The sequence below is a fragment of the Scyliorhinus canicula genome, chromosome 7, assembly GCF_902713615.1.
Source record: "Scyliorhinus canicula chromosome 7, sScyCan1.1, whole genome shotgun sequence".
Taxonomy (NCBI): domain Eukaryota; kingdom Metazoa; phylum Chordata; class Chondrichthyes; order Carcharhiniformes; family Scyliorhinidae; genus Scyliorhinus; species Scyliorhinus canicula.
Window position 1 is genome coordinate 66,585,896 of NC_052152.1, and position 21,259 is coordinate 66,607,154.

The window sequence follows — 21,259 nt, forward strand, 5'->3', positions numbered from 1 at the left end:
GATCCAACTTAAGGTGGTGTATTGGGCACACATGACCAAAGCTAAGATGAGTGGCTTCTTTCCGAAGGTAGAGTACAGGAAAGAGCAGTGTTCCAGGGGGCTGGCTAATCACACACACATGAATTGGTCTTGTTCTAATAAGCTGATACGCTTTTGGGTCTCCTTCTTTAGCACCATGTCAGCGATTCTGAATGTTGATCTGGAGCCTTGTCTTCAGGTGGGCATTTGTGGAGTGTCAGACTTGCCAGGGCTGCAAACGGGGGCCGAAGATAAAATCTGTTGTTATAGAGGTCTTCTGCTCTGCCCAGTACCTCGATATGGCAGGGTGACCAAATGGAATTCTTTTACCTGGGGGGGAAAGTCAAGTACACCATTAGGGATCTCTTTGTGGATGAGGTGGCTATGGATAGTTGGGTTTTTGATATATTGGTTTAGTATAAAATCTGCTGTGTGTAATGTGGGTTTGGTTCGAAAATATATTGAAAATGGAAAGTTTTTAATAAAAATATATATTTTGGAAGTTCTTAATAAAGCATTGTGAAGTTAAAATACATACATTGTAGAAAAATACTGCAACATATTTATTGGGCTGGGTTCTCCACTTCATGACTCCGGAAATGCGATGACGATCAAGCATAGTGCCAGAATCGAGTTTTGCGCCCAATGACAAGTTCAGCGCCATGCTCCGGTCCCATCTCGTGGCAAAATTGAAGTTGGCACCCCCTACCAGCGGGCCCATGCAAAACCATCATTTATATGGATTTAAATCTATCACGAGCAATGCTTCTCCCCTCTTAGGCAGAAGTCACGGGTGCGCAAATTAATACAAGTATTTACAAGTGGCACCTTGGTGCCATAGCTGCTGAGGGAGAGCAAGAAGGTGAGATTATTTTAAAGAAGTGTCCAAACGTGTTGGGTTTTCTGTGGGGTGGCAGTCTGGGACAGGGGATTCGCAGGGAGCGACTTGTTTACAGGTCCGTAGACTCGTGGTTCCCCCCCTCGGGATCATGGTGGCACGGCTCAGACTGCCATTGCTACAGTATGTGTTTAGTGCCACATCTTTGACGCCACTTACAGGCCCTTGGCTGTTCACTCTGCTGACTTCTCACTGTGTCCTGTAAATGTTCATGAAGGGCACGATCCAATGGCCACGGTGTGCCCAAATGCAGCTCACCGTGGTGCAACGTGGCCGATAGAAGTCTGGAGACCCCATTCACGGGATTTACCTGGCACGCAACGCCTCACAAAATCTCACGCGGGATCACTCCATTGTGGGCGGGATCACTCTTTCACAAATCAGCATATTAATGCGAGGGAGCTCGCAGACTTTAATGTACAGATCCCGGAGTCATCCGAGGCGAGGATAACTCTCTGTTACCTCGGAGACCTCGGGTGAACGCCATTCAGCACTGGTCTCCAGAAACAGGGATCAGATGGAACAGTATCAGTGGGGGTTTCCCAGGGGAAACGGAGGCCCCAGGTGCATGCCCTTTGGGCAGGATGGTACCCTGGAACTGCTGGTGCCACCCAGGTAGCCTGGCACACTGGTAATGCCACCTGGGTGCTACCTGGGTGTACTCTATGGGACTCTGTTTCCTTTTAGTTGAATCACGCCCTGGGCCTATGGTCACTTGGGTGCTCACCCATCAGTGGCATACCAGGCACTGGCACTCCTCAGTACACTCCTCAGACGCCTTGCCCACTGCAGGGGAAGCAGGGGAATAGCAGAGCTCACTCCAAATAATGGGGAATGGCTGAGGGGTGGGGTGGTGGGGAAATGTGCAGGATGGTAGCACTGGCTCATTAGGGAGTGCCCATCATCAATAGGAAGGGCTTCCACTCCCTGAATGTGCAGTTAGTGTGTGACCACCAGTTGCACATCATGCACGTCTGCACTCAATACCCTGGCAGTGTGCACAATGCTTCCATCCTGGCGCGCCCGTTGGTTCCTGGCTCCTTTGAGGCACTTCCTCAGGTGAGAGGTAGCCCTTGGCGCTAAGGATTACCCGCTGATGTCTTGGCTAATGACGCCTCTCCGGAGGGCCCAGACTAACGCGGAGGTCCATTATAATGACACACATGCAGCAACCAGGAGAGTCATTGAGCAGTGCATCTGCACCCTCAAGATGCGCTTCCAATGCCTGTCCCACTCTGTTGGGGCTCTCCAATATAGCTCCAGGAGGATCTCTAACATCGTGCTGGCCTGCTGTATCCTGCACAACATAGAACAGCAGTGGAGGGACATGCTGGAGGAGGAGGAAGAACACCAAGCCGCATCTGATAAGGAAGATGAGGAGGATTTCCAGGAAAAATTGGGTGCGGAGCCGGGCTAGCAGGCAGGCCACCGAACATGTGTTCCAGGGCCCCCGCACATGGGACGACCTCATTGCATCATGATTTGCCAACGAAGAGGCCTGGCCACTAGCATCTCTGTCACCCTGTCCCACCTCTCCATTCACCCCACCCCACCCTACCAAGTTGTACCCCTTTCCCCATAGCCACTCACACCGTCCCCGTCCCTCCTGTCTTCACAGCATCATCCCTGTCCCTCCTCCCTTCACTGCGCCTTCCCTGTCCCACTGGCCTTCACTCTATCCCACAACCCCAGCTCCCATTCCCTTTTTCAAGGGTCCTCGCAGCATCACTACAGGCTGTTGGCCCTGAACAGGCAGTATCAGCAGGTCTTGTCTGCAGGACGGAGGATGATGACAACTCGCTCTGAGATGAATTCCGTTCTCCACATTTTTTGACAAAGTCTGACTCCTGCCTTTAGGATCACCATCTACTGTCTGCCTCGGTGTTTCCCTGCATATGTGTGGGCCATTCCATCTCACGGGACCATATATCCTTTGGTGGGGAGGGGAGGGTGGGGGTAGTGGGGTGTCGGGGGGGGGGGGTGGTTTCTGGAGATGGTGAGCGGTGACGGGTCACTCACTGGGTAAGCTGTCCTATAAGGTGGCCTCACACTTCTGGCCTGCCACCTCTCCAAGTGTGACCCCATTTGGGATGCTCATGTATTCTGGGGGCACTGCCCCGTGCCACCCTCATACACCACCCAGCCCAACTACCCCCACCCTCCCACAACCTTCACCCGGCACACCCCTACACTCAGCCCATCCCTAACATCCTTCAGACAGAGGACTGAGGTAGGTTGGAACCTTGGTGAAAAAAGTGTTTACTGGTGACAATATACATTGTTGTGCCCTGACCCCTAACTATCTCCTATGTGCTGCACCCATGGTGTCCAACTTTCTAATTATATGTAGCCTACCACTCCTTCTATGTGTTACCACAGACAGCACATCAGACTCAGAGGCGGCCTGCTGAGTTTCCCGCCCTCTGACCTGATATATTTTTGGTGGATGTCCTTTGGAGAGCCTGGGCCTGAATGTGTCCGGCCAATGTTTGAGTATCACAGGTGACGAAGTGCCACCCTGTTCTGAGGTGAGGTGTTCCAGCAATGGCATGGGTGTTTTCCCTGCCTCCTCCTGCAGGATAGTCGATGGCCCTCGGCTACTCCATGGGACGGAGGTGAGATCGAAGTGAGCTTCGAAGGCTCCACCCTCACTTGGTGCTGCCAGTCTTGGAGGTCTGCTCTCATCTCAGCCATGGTCTCGATGCCTCAACCATGGAACAATGAGACTAGGACACATCCCTCAGCGAATGAAACATGTCCCTCACTGTTTTGGTCCTGTCGCTAACTGCCTCTGATATGCCCCGCTGTGACTGTGATATGTCCGTCTGTGACTGGCCAAGGTCAGTCAGCATCTGGCAAATGCCCTTAGCCATGTCCCTTTGTGAAAGGGCCAAGTTCTGAAGCGCAACAACAATGTCCATATGGGCCCAGGACATGTCTGCCTGTGATTGGGACCCCCTGTCCTGCACCACAGCCATCGACTGCACAGTGTGCCAAAGCCTTGGAAGTCTTGATTCATGGTTCTGACGGCTTGCCCCAGGCCTCTCACTACGGACACCACCCAGTCAGTGTTCACCTGGGAATCACACATTGTCGGCACCATCTCCTATGTCTGAAGGTGGTTAGACTCCTCCAGCTGCACCTGCAGGCACTGGAAAGTTGCTGACAACCCCGCTGATAAATCCTGTCTCTGTGTCTGCACCTGTATCTGCGATGGGATCACAATTTCCAGAAGCACGATACCTGTCCCGTCTACTGCTGTTTCCTGACCGCCCGCTACCTCAGGTGTCCCTGTCTCCACCTGATGTGCTGCAGCATGTGTAAAGTGTGCACCAAAAGGTGACCCAGGAGCCTCTTCGCTAAAATATCCCACAGAGGTGATAGTTTCTGCGATGGTGGAGGCCTGTAGGGGAGTTATGTAAGAAGTGAGGGATAGGAGTGATTGCAGGGCACAGAGCCGATGACTCACCTAGGCTACCTGAAGGAGGCCATTCATCTTCTTTCGGCTCTGGGTTCCAATCCTTCTGATGAGGCTGGCAGCACCGAGCACCGCTGTCACCTCCTCCCAGGCCTTGTTTATGATGGATTGGATTGGATTTGTTTATTGTCACGTGCACAGAGGTACAGTGAAAAGTATTTTTCTGCGAGAAGCTCAAATAGATCACTTGCTACATGAAAAGAAAATACATGATAAGGCAACACAAGGTACACAATGTAAATACATCGACACCGGCATCTGGTGAAGCAAACAGGAGTGTAGTATTAATCAGGTCAGTCCATAAGAGGGTTGTATAGGAGTCTGATAATAGTGGGGAAGAAGCTGCTTTTGAAACTGTTTGTGCGTGTTCTCAGACTTTTGTATCTCTTGCCCGATGAAAAAAGTTGGAAGTTCAGGAGTAAACCAGGTGGTAAGGGTCTTTGATTATGCTGCCCGCTTCCCCAAGGCAGCGGGAGGTGTAGATAGAGACAATGGATGGGAGGCGGGTTGTGTGATGGTCTGGGCAGTGATCACGACTCTCTGATGTTTATTGCAGTCTTGGACCGAGCCATACCAGTCTGTGATGCAACCAGATAGGATGCTTTCTATGGGACATCTGTAAAATTTGGTAAGAGTTAGTGTGGACATGCCGAATTTCCTTAGTTACCTGAGGAAGTATAGGTGCTGTTGTGCTTTCTTGGTGGTAGCGTCGACGTGAGTGGTTCAGGACAGATTTTTGGTGATGTGCACACCTAAGAATTTGAAGCTGTCAACCATCTCCACCTCGGCCCTGTTGATGCAAACAGGGGTGGGTACAGTACTTTGCTTCTTGAAGTCAATGACCAGCTCTTTAGTTTTGCTGGCATTGAGGGAGAGCTTGTTGTAGTTACACCACTCCACCAGGTTCTGAATCTCCCTCCTGTATTCTGACACATCGTTGTTTGAGATTGAACCCACTATTCTTGTGTCGTCAGCAAACGTGGAGATGGAGTTGGAACCAAATTATGCCACGCATTTGTGTGTATATAGGGAGGATAGTAGGGGTCTAAGTACACAGTCTTGTGTGGCCCCGGTATTGAGGACTATCATGGAGGAGGTGTTGTTGTTTGTTCTTACTGATTGTAGTCTATGGATTAGAAAGTCGAGAATCCAGTTGCAGAGAGGAGCCAAATCCTAGGTTTTGGAGCTTTGATATGAGCTTGGCTGGAATTATGGAGTTGAAGGCGGAGCTGGAGTCAATAAATAGGAGTCTGATGTAGAGGTCCTTGTTGTCGAGATGCTCCAGGGAGGAGTGTAGGGCAAGGGAGATAGCGTGCTGTGGACCGGTTGCGGCGGTATGCAAATTGCAGTGGATCTAGGCAACCTGGGAGTATGGAGTTGATGTGCTTCATGGCCAACCTCTCGAAGCACTTCATTACGAGTGAAGTCAGGGCCACCGGACGGTAGTCATTGAGGCACGTTGCCTGGTTCTTCTTTGGCACTGGTATGATGGTGGTATTCTTGAAGCAGGTGGGGACGTCAGAGCGGAGTAGGGACATGTTGAAGATGTCCACGAATACATCTGCCAGCTGGTCCACACAGGCTCTGATTGCACAACCAGGGACCCAGTCCGGACCTGTTGTCTTCTGAGGGTTCACTTTCAGGAAGGCCAATCTGACTTCAGAAGCTGTAATGGTGCGTATGGGTTTGTCCGGGGCTGCTGGGGCAGACGACAGCGGATTGATGGTTTCCTGCTCGAGCCAAGCATAGAATGCATTGAGTTCATCGGGGAGAGATGTGCTCCTGCTGGATATGCTGCTTGGCTTTGCTTTGTAGCCAATTATGTTGCTTAGGCCTTGCCACAACCAACAAGAGTCTTTAACGCTAGTCTGTGACTCTAGCTTGGTCTGATATTGTCTGTTGGCATCCTGGATTACTTTGTGGAGGTCGTACCTGGATTTCTTGCATAGATTTGGCAGGCTTGAGTATCCTGTGCACCCTGGGGAAGAGGGTGCCCCGCCTCTCCTCCACTGCATCCAGCATTCTCTCAAGCTCAGTGTCAGTGAACCTCGGAGCCGATCTCCGTGGAGCCATCCTCTTGGTTGGAATAAGTGTGTGTGGGGAATGGAGTGCTTCGGAGCAGCTCCAACTTGTCAGGCTCTTCAGTGCCAATTCCAACCCGAGCAAATCAGACACTAGCAGGAATGGGAATTCACATGGGCAGAGTGCTGTCCCATTTGCATAATCTTTTTTTTCTTTTTAAACTTAAAGCACTAAATTCTTTTTTTCCCTATTAAGGGCCAATTTAGCATGGCCAATTCATCTACCCTGCACATCTTTTGGGTTGTGGGGTTAGATTCAAGTAAACACAGGGAGAATGTGCAAACTCCACATAGACAGTGACCCAGAGCCAGGATCAAACCCAAGTCCTCACCGCCGTGAGGCAGCAGTGCTAACAATGGCGCCACCATGCCACCCCTCATTTGCATATCCTGAATCAATTCCCGCAGTATTTCAGTCTCAGCATCAACACTTAGTCTCCCAAAGGCAGAACACGTTTGTCACATACAGGAGATTTGTATCAAGCCTCTATTAGTATTGAATAACAATTTTGCCCTTCAGAATTTACTAACTGGCATTGGCTGTCCTGCCAGTCACCCACCTTCACTCCAATAGGAGCCCAGTAGTATGGTCATACAAGTAGCTGGTTCCAAAGGCTTGATTGTTCTTTCCAGCAGTTCCTAATGTCTTGTGAAAGTCCAAAACCTTGTTGGACCCTTATAATGCAAATAACAGAGCAGAGGGAGAGCAGTGACTCTCTATATTTGGAGCTTCCATTCTGGGACCCAGTGCTTGCAAACCCCCTTTCAATCCTCACTGTGGATCCTGACGACGGGTGGTGTGCTGTCTTCACGGTTAACCAGTCTTGCATCCGATTTAAATTGGACACTGGCGCATCTGCAAACCTCATATGACAGGGAGTGGGATAGCTTGATCTTGGTTTCGAACAATGCTCAGCACAACATTGAGGACCAAAGGGCCTGTTCTGTGCTGTACTGTTCAATGCAGTGACAGCCGGTACGCCCAATGAGATGAAGCATATTGTTTCATGGATGCTGACCAGGCTACGATATCTATAAGGAAAAATGCTTACATAAATATAGATGGAATATCTAATTCAGAAATAGCACCTCTGACAGCGCAGAACCATCTCACTACTGCATTAGTGTGTAAGAAATGTGTGTTCAAGTCTCTGGACTGGGACTTGAACCCACAACTTTTTGATTCATGCTATCAACTGAGGCATGGCCAAAATACACAAATAAAGTTTCTTTGTGCTTTATTGTTAATGCATGCAAGGCTCTCAACTCTATGTATGGCACAAAGTTTCCACATGACCTCATTAGACATCCATCTGGATGTGTGCAGTTTGCAACAGCAATCACAAGACAGTGATCAGAAGTGATGATGTTTTTTCTTTCTAACTCTAATCTGCAAAAGTCAAATTCAGTGCAGACCCCAATTGCTCCTTAGTTTTGACCAACTCTTTCAGCACACAGTGGGTATTGAAATCAGGATTTTCTGACTTACTGGTGAGCTGTGTCATCACATTGATTCAATAAATAAATGCCAATTTCCAATTCCATATCCTGTCTATAGTCAACTACAGCCTGAGTATCAGCAGGATTCAATGGCGGCAACTCACCTCTCTGTCTCAAGATCATTGGTTTAATCCCAGGATTTGAGAAGACATATTCTGGACTGACATTTCAGTCAATGGTTGAAGGTGCTCTATCCTGAAGGAGGTGTTAATGGAAGCCGCATCTGTCTCTTCAGATTGATATGTGAAAAGAAATCAGGGGCGAAATTCTCCGACCCCCAGCAGGGTTGGAGAATCGCCTGGGGCCGCCTAAAATCCCGCCCCCGCCGTGGCAGAGATTCTCCGCCACCCGGGAAGTGGCAGTGGCGGAATCTCGCCACTCCGATCGGAGAGGCCCCTGCGGTGATTCTCAGGCCCGGATGGGCCGAAGTCCTGCCGCTGGGAGGCCTCTCCCGCCACCGAGGTTTGAACCACCTCTGGAACGGCGGGATCAGCAGCGCAAGCGGGCCCCGGGGTCCTGGGGGGGGGCGCGGGGCGATCGAACCCCAGAGGGTGCCCCCACGGTGGCCTGGCCCGTGATCGGGGCCCCCCGCTCAGACTCCGGGCCAGTGCCCTGGGTGCACTATTTTCTTCCACGGCCGCCATGGCCTTCGCCATGGCAGAAGCGGAAGAGAACCCCACATCGCGCCGCTGACGTCACTGCCGGCACATGCGCCGACCGGCGAAAGCCTTTCCGCCAGCCCCGCTGCCGGGGGCGCCGGTTTTTTGCGCCAGTCTTCTGGTGCAAACCGCTCTGGCGCGGGGCTGGCCCCCAAAGGTGGGGAGAATTCCCGACCTTTGGGGAGGCCCAACCCCCGAGTGGTTGGCGCTACTCCCGTACTCCGGCACCCTCCGTCACGCCGGGTAGGGGAGAATGCCGCCCCAGTTCTCCCGTCAATTCGATTCACTTTTCCCAATGGCAGTACGTCCACCTCTGTGGGGTTCCAAGGGGCATTGGTTGGTTACAATGGGAAATCCCATTGACAAGATAGAATCCTGTTGCCAGCGAACGACATGCCGCCTAGAAACCCATAGCTGGGGGGCTGGATAATTCCATATAATGGGTTAAACCCACGTAGGGAGAATAGGGGTGCGATTCTCTGCCCCCCATGCCAGGTGGGAGAATAGCGGGAGGGCCTCCCGACATTATTCATGCCCTCCCGCTATTCTCCCCCCCCCCCACACCCGACCCACGCCATGAATCGCCGCTCGCCGTTTTTTACGCAAATGCGAAGAATCGTAAAGGCTGCCGTGGGACAGGCCGTGACACACGGCAGCCTTCACGGCCACTTCTGGGGCCGTTTCTCCCCCCCCCCCCCCCCCCCGGGCGAGGCTAGGAGCACGGCCCCGTGCGTCACGGCGGCGCGGCCTTGATGACGGTCGTCAAGGCCGCATGTCAAGCCCCGTCACGGCCCCGTGCGTCACGGCGGCTGATGCGGCCGATGACGTCAGCCACACATGCGCAGTTGGCGTCTTTCTCCTCAGCCGCCCGGCAAGACGTGGCAGCTTGATCTTGCCTGGCGGCGGAGGGGAAAGAGTGTGTCTGTTTTGGACGCTGGCCCGACGATCGGTGGGCACCGATCGCGGCCTTTCTCCTCCCGAGCACAGTCGTGGTGCTCCCGTGCCAATCGGGCCTCTAGATGCCCCAAATGGGCATCTGGTGCCCGTTTCACGACGGCAGCGAGCAGTAAAAAACGGCGAGCGGTGATTCGTGGCGTGGGTCAGGCGTGGGGTGGGAGAATAGCGGGAGGGCGTGAAAAATGTGGGGAGGCCCTCCCGCTATTCTCCCACCCGGCGTGGGGGGCGGAGAATCGCGCCTTAGGTTTTGCAGAACAGAGGCTAAACTTCCTGTTCCAGTGGTAATTTTTCTTAAAGAGCAGTAAATTCTCCTAGTGACTTAACCAACTTTCATTGTACACCCAAACCACTAAAGCAGATTTTCACATCATTAGTCTTTGTGGGAACTAGAGTGTGGAAATTAGCTGATGCATTTACACAGGAGAGATATTTCCTTGGAACTGCTCCCACTCCACTGTAATGGTTTAGAAAATCATAGAACTATTGATGCACATAAAGAGGTCATTGGACCCATTGACTACATATCGGTAGAACAATTTAGCTCCCCAACTCCCACTCCCCAACCCTTTTCCCATGGGCCTACATTTATTTTCCATCTCAAGTACAATTCTCTTTTGAATTCCACAATTGAAACTCCATCTATCACAACCTCAGACAGTGCTCTCCAGATCCGAACCACCTATTGTGTAAATAAAAAATATATTTTGTGTGCTTTAAGTCATTGGCCTCTGACTACAAACCCTTCCACCAATGGAAACAGTTCCTCACTATTAACTCTGGCTTGATCCCTCATGGTTTTAAACACCTCGATCACATGACTGATAGGTTATTCACATGACTGCATTCTCTTATCACTGGAATCATTCTTATATTTTTGTTGTGCACTCGCTCTAAAGTCTTCATATCCTTCCCAAAGTGAGATGTCCAGAATTGGACAATTACTCCAGCTTGAGCCAAACCAATGTTCTAAAAAGGTTCATCATAGATTTGTTGCTTATATACTCTATGTTCAATTTAGCCCAAGATCATAGAAGTTACAGGGCAGAAGGAGGCCATTCGGCCCATCGAGTCTGCACTGGCCCTTGGAAAGGGTACCCTACCCAAGCCCACCCATCCACCCTATCCCCATAACTCAATAACCCCACCCAACCTTTTTGGACACTAAAGGTAATTTATCAAGTCCAATCCACTTAACCAGCACATCTTTGGACTATGGGAGGAAACCGGAGCACCCATAGGAAACCTACGCACACACGGGGAGAACGTGCAGACTTCACACAACTGCTTTCTCATCCTGGTCCACCTCCTTCACTGATTGGCACAAATAGGAAAATAAGAATAGGAGTACGCCATTCAGCCCCTTAACACTGCTCCAATGTGCAATGAGATCATGGTTGATCTGTGCTCTCACTCCATTTACCTGCCTTTGGCCCATATCCCTTTATATCTTTGCTTAACAAAATGTATCTATTTTAGATTTAAAATTAACAACTGATCTGGCATCAATTGCCATTTGTGGATGAGAGTTCCAAACCTCTACCACCCTTTGCATGAAGAAGTGCTTCATAACATCTCTCCTGAATGGCAATTTTTAGACTATGCCCCTGATTCTAGAATCTCCAACCAGTGGAAATAGTTTATCTTTATCCACCCTGTCTTTTCCGGGTAATATCTTGAAGACTTCGATCAGGTCACCCTTTAACCGTCTAAATTCTAGAGAAAATAGCCTAATTTGTGTAATTTCTCCTCATAACTTAACCCCTGAAGTCCAGTTATCATTCTTGTAAACCTACGTAGCACTCTCTCCAAGGACAAACTTTCCTTCCTAAGGTGTGGTGACCACAATACTGCAAGTGAGGTCCAACAAGTTTTATACCCCAAGGTCCCTCCAGCATTGTACCCATTTGTTTTTATTGTCTCTCCTCTCAACTTTGCTGGCTGTACATGATGGAAACACCTGTTTGGGCAAATAAATAGGTTTTCGGCAATGTTGCTGCAAAGGAGTAGAAACAATTCTGAGGAAATGCACAGCCCTAACAGTCAATCACGATTACTGTTCAAAAGTACATTCCTGGTTATGTGACAGACAATATCTGATGATGTGAGAGGGATTTATATATGTACAATTATTTCTGCTACATCAGTACCCATTCTAATTGTGTCTGGGTTTATTATGATAAATATCATTACAAAGTGAATCAATAATATGTTCATTCTCTTTCTCTGCTTAGGTGTCCAAACAATAAATCATATAACTAAAGAGAATGTAACCATTGTGAAAGGTGATTCAGTTACCTTACGTTGTGACTCCTCTGAAGAAAATGGCACGATCGTATTGGTTGAATGGAGTAAATACAGGAACAAAACAAAACTTGCCGTTTGCCATTCACCCAGTACTCATCATTTTGATCAGCGAATAAGAATGGAAGTTAAGGATCAACATTCCACAATCACAATCCAAGAAACTATTCAATCAGACACAGGCTGGTATTTCTGCACATTCCAAACCTTTCCAAATGGAAAACAGGAGAACCAAATATATTTGGATGTAAAAGGTAAAGAAACATTTTGGAAAATTTCTTATGTTTATAACCTCTGGATGATATGAAGCATTGCAATAATGAAGCATTTCGTAATGCGAAAAGCAAGAAGTTATATGACTGGCTATTTTTTGGGTTAGTTTACATACAAAAGAAAGTTTGTTAAAACTGTGTGGTTTGTGCTAATATTCAAAGAAATTTAGCTTGCAGCCTTCTATGTCTAGCGGGTATATCTTACAAGATTGCAATTACTAGTCTTGGAAAGACATTTACCCAGGCTTGCTATTCTGTGTTTTCATTGGAGGCAAAATGTCTCTCTGTTGTAACACTGAAATAGAAGAGGACTGATTTGTTCTGCTGTGTTGGTGATGGGGTATTCCAAATATAAAGGAACTCAGTGAGCCAAGTTTGATATTGAGATGGTAAACCAAGATGCATTTAATTCAGGTCAATACAGGAGCCTGACAGTAAAAGCAAAGCCTGAAGCCAGAAAACTCCTCATAAACCTGGGAGACAGGAATGAGGGGCAGATTCTAGGAGAAGGGCCCTGCACAGAAGGCCATACCTGTAATTCATGGAGGAATTTTCATACCTGCATTAATTTCACCCAGGAGGCTGTTACTGAGCTATGTCATTCTGCACTGTCACCACAGCCCTTACTCTATGCACAATTGGTTTACTCCAGGCTCCAGTAGATAGCATCCGCAACTTAAATTTATATAACATCTTGAAAATAAGAAACAGGCCCCAAGGCCCTGCTGCAGGACCCTATAAAACAAAATAAAACACAGATCCACTAAAGAGACATTAGGGTAGATTACCAGAAACTTGGTCAAAGAGGTGGATTTTAAGGAGTGTCTTAAAAGAGGAGACAATGGTAGAAAGGAGGAAAGGATTAGGGAGGGAATTCCAGAGCTTAGGTTTAAGGCAGTTGAAGGTTCAGTGCTTGGTGGAGTGATTAAAATCAGGGATATTCAAAAGGCCAGGATTAGATGAGTATCTCTCGGAGGGCTGTGGGGTTGGAGATTTCAGAGATAGGGAGGAGCAAGACCAAGTAGTGTTTGGAAAACCAGGATGAGAATAAATTTGAGTTTTCAAAATGCTTGACCAGGAACCAGTTAGGACAGCTAGTACAGGTGGTGGGTGAACAGGTTTTCATGTGGGTTAGAAAACAGGTAGCAGAGTTTGGGATGACCTCAGGCTTATGGAGGGTCAAATGTGGAAGACAAGGCAGCAGTGCAGTAGAATGGTTCTGTCTAGACATAAGAAAGGCATGGATGAGGATTTCAGCAATGGATGAGCAGGGCAATGTTACAGAGGTGGAAATAAGCTTTCTTAGCGATGGCGCAGATGGCATGGATATTTGGAAGGAAGCTCATCCTGGGGTCAAATATGACACCAGGGTATGAGCAGTCTGGTTCAGCCAGAAAATAGTTGCCAAGCAGAGGAATAAAATTAGTGACGAGAGTGTAGAGTTTGTGACAGGGACCAAAGCCAATGGTTTTAGTTTTCCCAATATATAATCAGAGGAAATTTCTATTCATCCAGTACTGGAGGCCGGTTGAGAGAGGCGATGGTGAAGTAGAGCTGGGTGACATTCATGTACATGTGGAAACGGTCCTGTTTTTGGAGAAGTGAAGTCTCACCCAACTGCATGATAGTGGAGAGGGATTGGAGGAGAATGGTGTAATCAACTATGTCAAAGGCTGCTAACAGGTTGAGAAGGACGATGGGGAATAGTTTAACTTTTGGTACTGTGACAGGGGCAAAGTCTGATTGGAGGGATCCCGTGTTGGCTGGACATGGATTTGGGAGGTGACAACACATTCAAGGACTTTAGAGAGAAAAATAATTTTGGAGGTGAAGCAGTAGTTTGCAATTATAGATGTGTGAAGGATTGTTTTTGTGTAGGGGTGACAATGGCAAAATTGAGGTAAAGGGAGGAAACCTGAGGAAAGATACCAGTTAACAATAATGGCTAAAATCGGAACCAGGGATGGAAGTTGGATTAATAGTAGTTTGGCTGGGATTCAGTCGAGAGAGCAGGTGATGTATGTCTTGGACAAGATGAGCTCAGAGAGGGCATGGCGGGAGATAGGAGAGAAGCTAGAGAAAGGTACAAGTTCAGAATTAAGGTGGGTTAAATCTCAGAAAAAGTTTAGGATTGTGGGTTAGGGAAAGTGAGGGAAGTGACATAGTCTGTAGATCGGATGACCTTGATCTTATTGATCTTTGAGCATCTCCCACTTGTTGGGGGTGAGGGTGGGGGAGACAAGGGAGAGGGGCTTAATTAGATAGTTTGCAGTAGAGATAAAAAGCTTGGGGTTTTCTTAGCATTTTTAAATGATCCTGAGATGGTGAGCAGTTTTTAAAGGTGAGAGTAGGGACTGATAGTGTTTTGTGTAGTCCAACCAGATCTGGCAGTGGATGGCTAAACCAGTCATCCACCAGATCTTTTCAAGTCTGCATCCTTTGGACTTAAGGGAATGGAGATGAGGGCTGGACCTCAAGGAAAGTCAGTGTGAGAGAAAGAGTCCTGTTTTGAATAAGGATAAGCGTGTCTAAGGTGGAGATGACTGTGTGATTGAGAAGAAAGGTAGCTGAAGAAATGTGTGTCAAATGGAGGGCTAAAGGCTGGAGAGTTTGAAAGGGAAGCAAAGGTATTTACAGATTACTTTTCACTCCTGTATCAAGGATGTCACCGAGGCTTTTTACACCAGGCGATACACGTACATCAATCTGCCCATGGAAAGAGCGAAGAACAATAAAAATGAATTAATCCTCTGCAATACCCAAGATGGAACAGATTCCATCAACATTGCCTTGCATGCTCCCTATAAGAGCCTGGTGTCTCTAATAATGGAAAGGAACACCACTCCCTGAGTGTGTACTTTGTTTGTGACCCCAAGTAGCAGATCATGCATGTTCCTGGCACACATCATGGTTCATTTATCCAGTCTTAGCAGTTTGAAGGCAAGTTCTTTGGGATGGGAATTAATAATAATCGCTTATTGTCACAAGTAGGCTTCAGTGATGTTACTGTGAAAAGCCCCTAGTCGCCACATTCCGACACCTGTTCGGGGAGGCCGGTGCGGGAAATGAACCCGCGCTGCTGGCACTGTTCTGCATTACAAGCCAGCTGTTTTGCCCACTGAGCTAAACCAGAATTAGAGATTATTATGCTACAGGGAGTATGATTAAAAGTTTGTGGAATTGGGAGAGCAGATCTAATCCTCCTAGTTCCATTGAAACCTTTTTACCTGATTGTGGCTGTTGCTTCGGCCACAACTGTTGCTTAAGAAATCAATCATGCCCACCTCCTATAATGTTTATTAGACTGCAAGGAAGCTAAAAACAAGGGGCCGATTCTCCCAAATGGAGCTCAAGTGTTCGCGCCGTCGTGAGGGGGTGGGGAGCGGGGGAGAGGCCGATTGGTGGGCCCCGATCGCGGGCCAGACCCCATCTGAGCCCGGGGACGGAGCCCCCCTCCCCGCCCCCCACTCCGCCCCCTGATACCTTTACCAATGTAAGGATATCTAAACTGGAGGAGCATACCAGTGTTATATTGTCCCCTCACACAATTCACCCCTCCCTCTTCCAGATAACTCAATAATGCAGAAGAGCAAGGAGTAATCGATAGTAAAACACATAAATTAGAAGAGAGTGGAATGAGAAGGGATCTAACCAGGATAAAATGGAACACTAGTTGAAAACAATTGATGATCTTTAAAGAGATACATCAGATACAGGTTAGGTACATTCCAACAGTGGCAAAGAATATAGAAAGGAAAGCAGGTGCCCATGGATGATGTGAGGGAGGTAGGGAATATGATGAAACAAAAAAAATAGTATATGATGCCTATCAGGGAAATTCTTCAAGTAAGAAGTCCAGGCCAAATACAATAGGTTGAAAGGGAAGTGAAGAGGATTTTTTTTTTAAATCTTTCACCGGAGTTTGGGCTTCACTGGCTGGGCCAACAATTATTGCCCATCCCAAATTTCCCTAAAGAAAATGATTGTGAGCCACCTTCTTGAACCATTAGAGGCCATGTGGTGAGTACATCCACAGGGAATTCCAGGATTTTGGCATGATGACAGTGAATTTTGATATAGTTCCAAGTCAGGATAGTATGTGGTTTGAAGTAGGGCTTGCAGGTGCTGGTGTTCCTATGCATCTAATGCTGTTGTCCTTCAAGGTTGTAGGGTTGGAAGGATCCTTGGTGAGTTGTTGCAGTGCATCTTATAGATGGTACAAATGGTTGCCACTGTTTGTCAGTGGTGAAGGGAATAAATATTTATGGAATGGATGCCAATCAAGAAGGCTACTTTGTCCTGGATGGTGTCAAGCTTTCTGAGTGTTGTTGGAGCTGCACTCACCCAGGCAAGTGGAGAGTATTCCATCATGTTCCTGACTTGAGCCTTGTGAATGGTGGACAGGCTTTTGGGACTCAAGAGATGAGTTACTTGGCACAGAATTCCCTGCCTCTGACCTGCTCATGTAGCCACAGTATTTATATACTTCAAGTTCAGTTTCGGGTCAATGGTAACCCCCAGAATGTTGATAATGGAGGTTCAGCAATGGTAACACCATTGAATGTCAAGGGGTGGTGGTTAGATTCTCTCTTGTCAGAGATGGTCATTTTCTGGCAATTGTGTGGAATGAATGTTACTTGCTGGAATACTGTTCCAGGCTTACTGCATATGGATATAAGAATGGCAAAGAGAGAATATGGGAATAAAATGACAGTCAACAGAAAAGGAAACCCCAAAATGGTAAGTGGATGGGGAAAGATGGCATGGCTTCTCTTAGGGACAAAGAGGTTGTGTCAGTTTTTACCAAGGAAGAGCAAACTGACAAAATATCAGTAGAAGCAGAGACAGTGAAAGTAGTGGGGTGAAATTTGTGGGGATAGAGGAAAGGTTGGTTACACTTACAGATACATCCGCTGAATCAGGTGGCTTCCATCCCAGATTACTAAAGGAGGTGGGGTTGGAGTTAATGGAAGGGCTTATCATACTCTTCCAATCTTTCATAGATATGGAAGAGGTGCCAGAGAATTGGAGAGTGGAAAATGTGACACCCTTATTCATGGAAAGGTCCAACAACACTCCCAGCAACTAGAGGGCAATAAGATTAACGTCATTAGTGGGTAAAGTTTTGGAAACAATAATCAGGGAAAACAATCAAAAGACACTTGGCGAGGTTTGATGTCATTAATGATAGCTAACACAGATTTGTAAAAGACAGATCATGCTTCATGAATCTAATTGAGTATTTTGATGATGGAACAGAGGAGGTTGATGAAGGAATATGGTGGATATTGTCCACATGTATATGAAGAAAGCATTTGATAAAGGACCACATAAAAGGTTGGTTAACAAAATAGAGATAAGTGTATTTGGTAGCACAGAACAGAGTATTGCTGAAAAAAGAGACTTTTTTGTCAAAGCTTTTTGTTTTGCACTCACCAGGACAAATTCACAAGAATGCCAATGTGAGGAAGCAACACATTTATATTGTATGAGAAGAGAGTGTTGATTGGTTGGCAAGTGATCTCTGATTGGTAAAGGCATTACCATGGAGAATACACCCATTGATGGCAACTGACAGTTAACTGACAAGCATTGTTTGCATTTTAAATCAGACAGCTTGACTCTGATTGGTCAATGTATTGCCCTTAAGAATGAACTAGCAACTGGCAAAGAAAGGGATTCTCCCACAATGCTCTGCCCCGATAGGCCAAGTTCTTGACTGCACGGGATGTGGTCGCAGCCATGCGGGAACCCAGCATGGCAGCTGCGGAATGTGTCCAGCAGTGCCACACTTGGCCGGGATCTGTGCTGATGACCGGTGGGGCTTCTGCGAGGGCTGGAGGGACTGGTTGGGGGGTGACCGGGGGGGTGGGCTGTGGGGTCGCGGATGGCAGGTCGGGTCCGCGCACAGCCTGCACCATATTGATAGAATAACTGCTGCAGGTCGCCAGCCATGCGCATGCGCGGCCAAGGACCTGGCAATTCTCCGGTCATTTTTGGTGTGGGAGCCAGGAGTTTCACCCAGCACCGGTGCTAGCTTCTCACTCCTCCCGGAATTGGTGAGGGTTTCTCGCAGATTTTTTGGCCGTAAAAGACCGCACAAGCTCCTCTAGCATCAGCACTTAGCTGCTGATAAGGAGAATCCAGCCCCATGTGTTTCCATTAGCTGATGGAACAAGGACTAGGCAATACATGTTTAATGTTTTGGGTGCAAGGGGGACATGAGGAAAAACATTTTTACACATGGGTGGGTCTGGTGGAAGCTGGGACAATCGATGATTTTGAAAGGAGGTTGGATGGGAACTGGAAGGGAATAAACTACAGAGCTGATGATTGAGGGGAGAAATATGGTTGACTTGATTGCTCCAGGGAGACCCAGCATAGGCCTGATGAACCAACTGACCTCCTCCTGTGTCATGAATGATTCTAGGATGCTAAAGTCCATTTAGTATACTAAATTTAGCTAATTGGCTCATCAGATTTAGAAAGCCCCCAGATCACCAGAATTTTCAATTCGTAGCTATTTTCTGCATCGTACCATGACTATATGTGTGCATAGAGGATTTTGATTTCAACAGTTCTCTTTCATATGTCAACATTAGTTTCCTGTTCTCATGGTTGGATGCTTTACAGCCATAACCACAACTTTAGCAACAGAGCTAAAGGCTACTTTTTCTATTCTCTTTTAGAAGAGGTACAGTTGATATTTGTCTTGGACAGTCATTGAGGTCAATGGCAAAGAAAATCAGACAGAGCGTAAAATGGAAACCACTCAAGAATTACACCTCTCTCTGGGTTTCAAAATATTTGCTTGCCCATTCTTTTTCCCAATTTCAAAAGGAATTGATGTAGCTCATGTAGCTCCATGTAGCTCCATGTAAATTCAGTTACCATCCGAATGTAAAAAGACATATTGGAGGCTGCTCTTAATGCAGCGCGCGTGTGTGTGTGTGCTTGTGCCTGCACATGTGCATGTAATGCAGTAAAGGTATTTATTGAGGAATTTTGGGTGGGAGTCATTTCCGTTGCTAGTGTCCCATTAAAAGACTTCCCCAAAGTTCCCATGTGTCCTCACTGGCCTTGTGGGCATTAGTCAGTGTGAGAACACATAGTGTAAAGACTGCAAATTTCCTGAGTTTGCATCACTAATTCATTTGGGGTAATATCAACAGAGACTTAGAAGATCAGCTGATCAAGGCAGAAGTGAGAAGTTGCTGAGATGGAACATTGTGTCTGGGAGAGAGGCAATTGGTATGTTGGTGACTTTTGGGAAAAAGGAAGATAGGACAGGATGAAGCAACAGCCATTAGTGAATGTGCCGTATCTGCTTTCTCATTGTCCCCATTCGCAATGAAGCACAAAAATATTCCCTAGCTCCACCTACCCCTCCTTCGCTTTATCATCATTTCCTCCTCTGCCACCCTTCACTGCATAGATCTGCCAGCAAAGAGGATAAGGTAAAAGAATATGTGAGCATTACCCTTTTGAAAATGAAGAGACAGAGAAAGAGGGTCGTGTTCTACCTGTGTGCTACTTCAGAGGGATCCCAAGAGAACGGTGTAGATGTACAATTGCTCACCTGGCGTTGGCAGACTGTTGCTGATTTATCCATCACCCACAGCAAGAGCTGTCGGGTCTGAGAGGTTTAATGGTGGCCTGTCTTTGGCATGCATTGTGTTTCTATTTGTCTTGCAAGAATATAGAGAGAATGAGATTAGGGGTAGCTGTGGGGTTGAAAGCTGTAACAATTTGATGCTGCTAAGGCAGAGGAAGGGGTTTAAACATGTTCATGTAAATAATTGGTGTGACGGGATCAGCCATTCTACAAGGTGTTGAAATAGAGCTGCCCGAGACAAGAATATAGAGTGGATGGTTAGTTATGGCAGATTTTCTTCAAGAAGGTGAAGGGTGTGCTGGTGCCCAGGATGGGTAAGGAAGAGAAGAGTCTGCCCAGTATGTTACCATGCCAGCTTCAGTAACGTCCTTAAACCCTCACAAGCCTGGTGGTAAGGATATTGATGCTTTCAGAGTTAATAACCTCTCTCCTCTCTGTCCAGATAGCATGAATAGCTTGTAACTTACACTCAGAATTCTGTGCTTTTTGCTTTCGATTTCCTCAGAGGACTTGGAGGTCTCAATTCCTGAAGTTCTGAGCTCTTCTGTGGTTTGGTGTCCTGCCCCATCCAGGTGGTGTCACCACTTTCTCCAAGTGTAGTAAAAGTGCTGCCGTAGATGAAGTTACTCTGGAGTGAATTGAAAGAACCAATCAATGGTTTTTTTACATATTTACCTTCAAGTCTATTGTCTCCAAATAGTTCAATAGCTTCCATCAATTTTACCCCACTGGCTGCTCTATTGAGAGTACAATTGACCCACACCAGGCCATCAGGCCATAAACATCTTGGCTGGAATACCAAACTCCACATGAATTCACGCGCAGCACTGTACGCTTCCCAAGTACAGACCAATGCAGAGCTGCTGGCTTGGAGTGTCCTAAAACAGTTCAAATAGCAGCAATACAAATAATACACGGAAGATTTGTTGCTTTTCTCTGTAAAGCTCTTAATACACTCGTATTTGAGTAATCATATAAAATCCAAATGGGATAAAATTGAATAAGAAGCCCTCCCAAGTTTTCATAATCTTGTCTACTTCCTTCATCCAGCTGTCGTGAGTTTGGTACTTCAACAACAGTTGATCATTTGGAATAGATGACATCTCAAGTGACCTTCTAAAAAAAAGAGGACAATGAATTCTTCCCAAAAATGAATGATTTTTCACCTAATCATATTTATTCATATTGGCTTATGAATATGAACAAAACCTAATATTTTTGAAATGCCGTTGAGGTGATTAAAACAAGTAATAGTCCGGATTTGGCACCCCCATTTGCCGCAGGCGTAAATCTCGCAAAAGCCGAGTAATGGAATTAGCCCGAAATTTGAATATCATTAACGTGCCTTCTCACATTAACGTGCCTTCTCACAGCGACTTCCCCCCCCCCCCCCCCCCCCATTGAAAAGTCTGCCCCGGGCAGCTTGACATCATGTGTGAGTTACAACTGTTTTCTAAAAATGGGGAACTGGCGAGCCCAC

General features: G+C 47.2%; 1 protein-coding gene across 2 annotated transcripts in view; it reads left to right on the top strand.

Annotated features, from left to right (window-relative positions):
- The window catches only part of LOC119969044 (T-cell immunoreceptor with Ig and ITIM domains-like), an 84,983-nt gene that overhangs the window by 20,784 nt on the left and 42,940 nt on the right, over positions 1 to 21,259 (top strand). For both annotated transcript variants that reach the window (XM_038802204.1, XM_038802206.1), the window contains exon 2: positions 11,823 to 12,146. In XM_038802204.1, the coding sequence (XP_038658132.1) occupies positions 11,823 to 12,146 (324 nt within the window). The remainder of the gene's footprint in view (positions 1 to 11,822; positions 12,147 to 21,259) is intronic.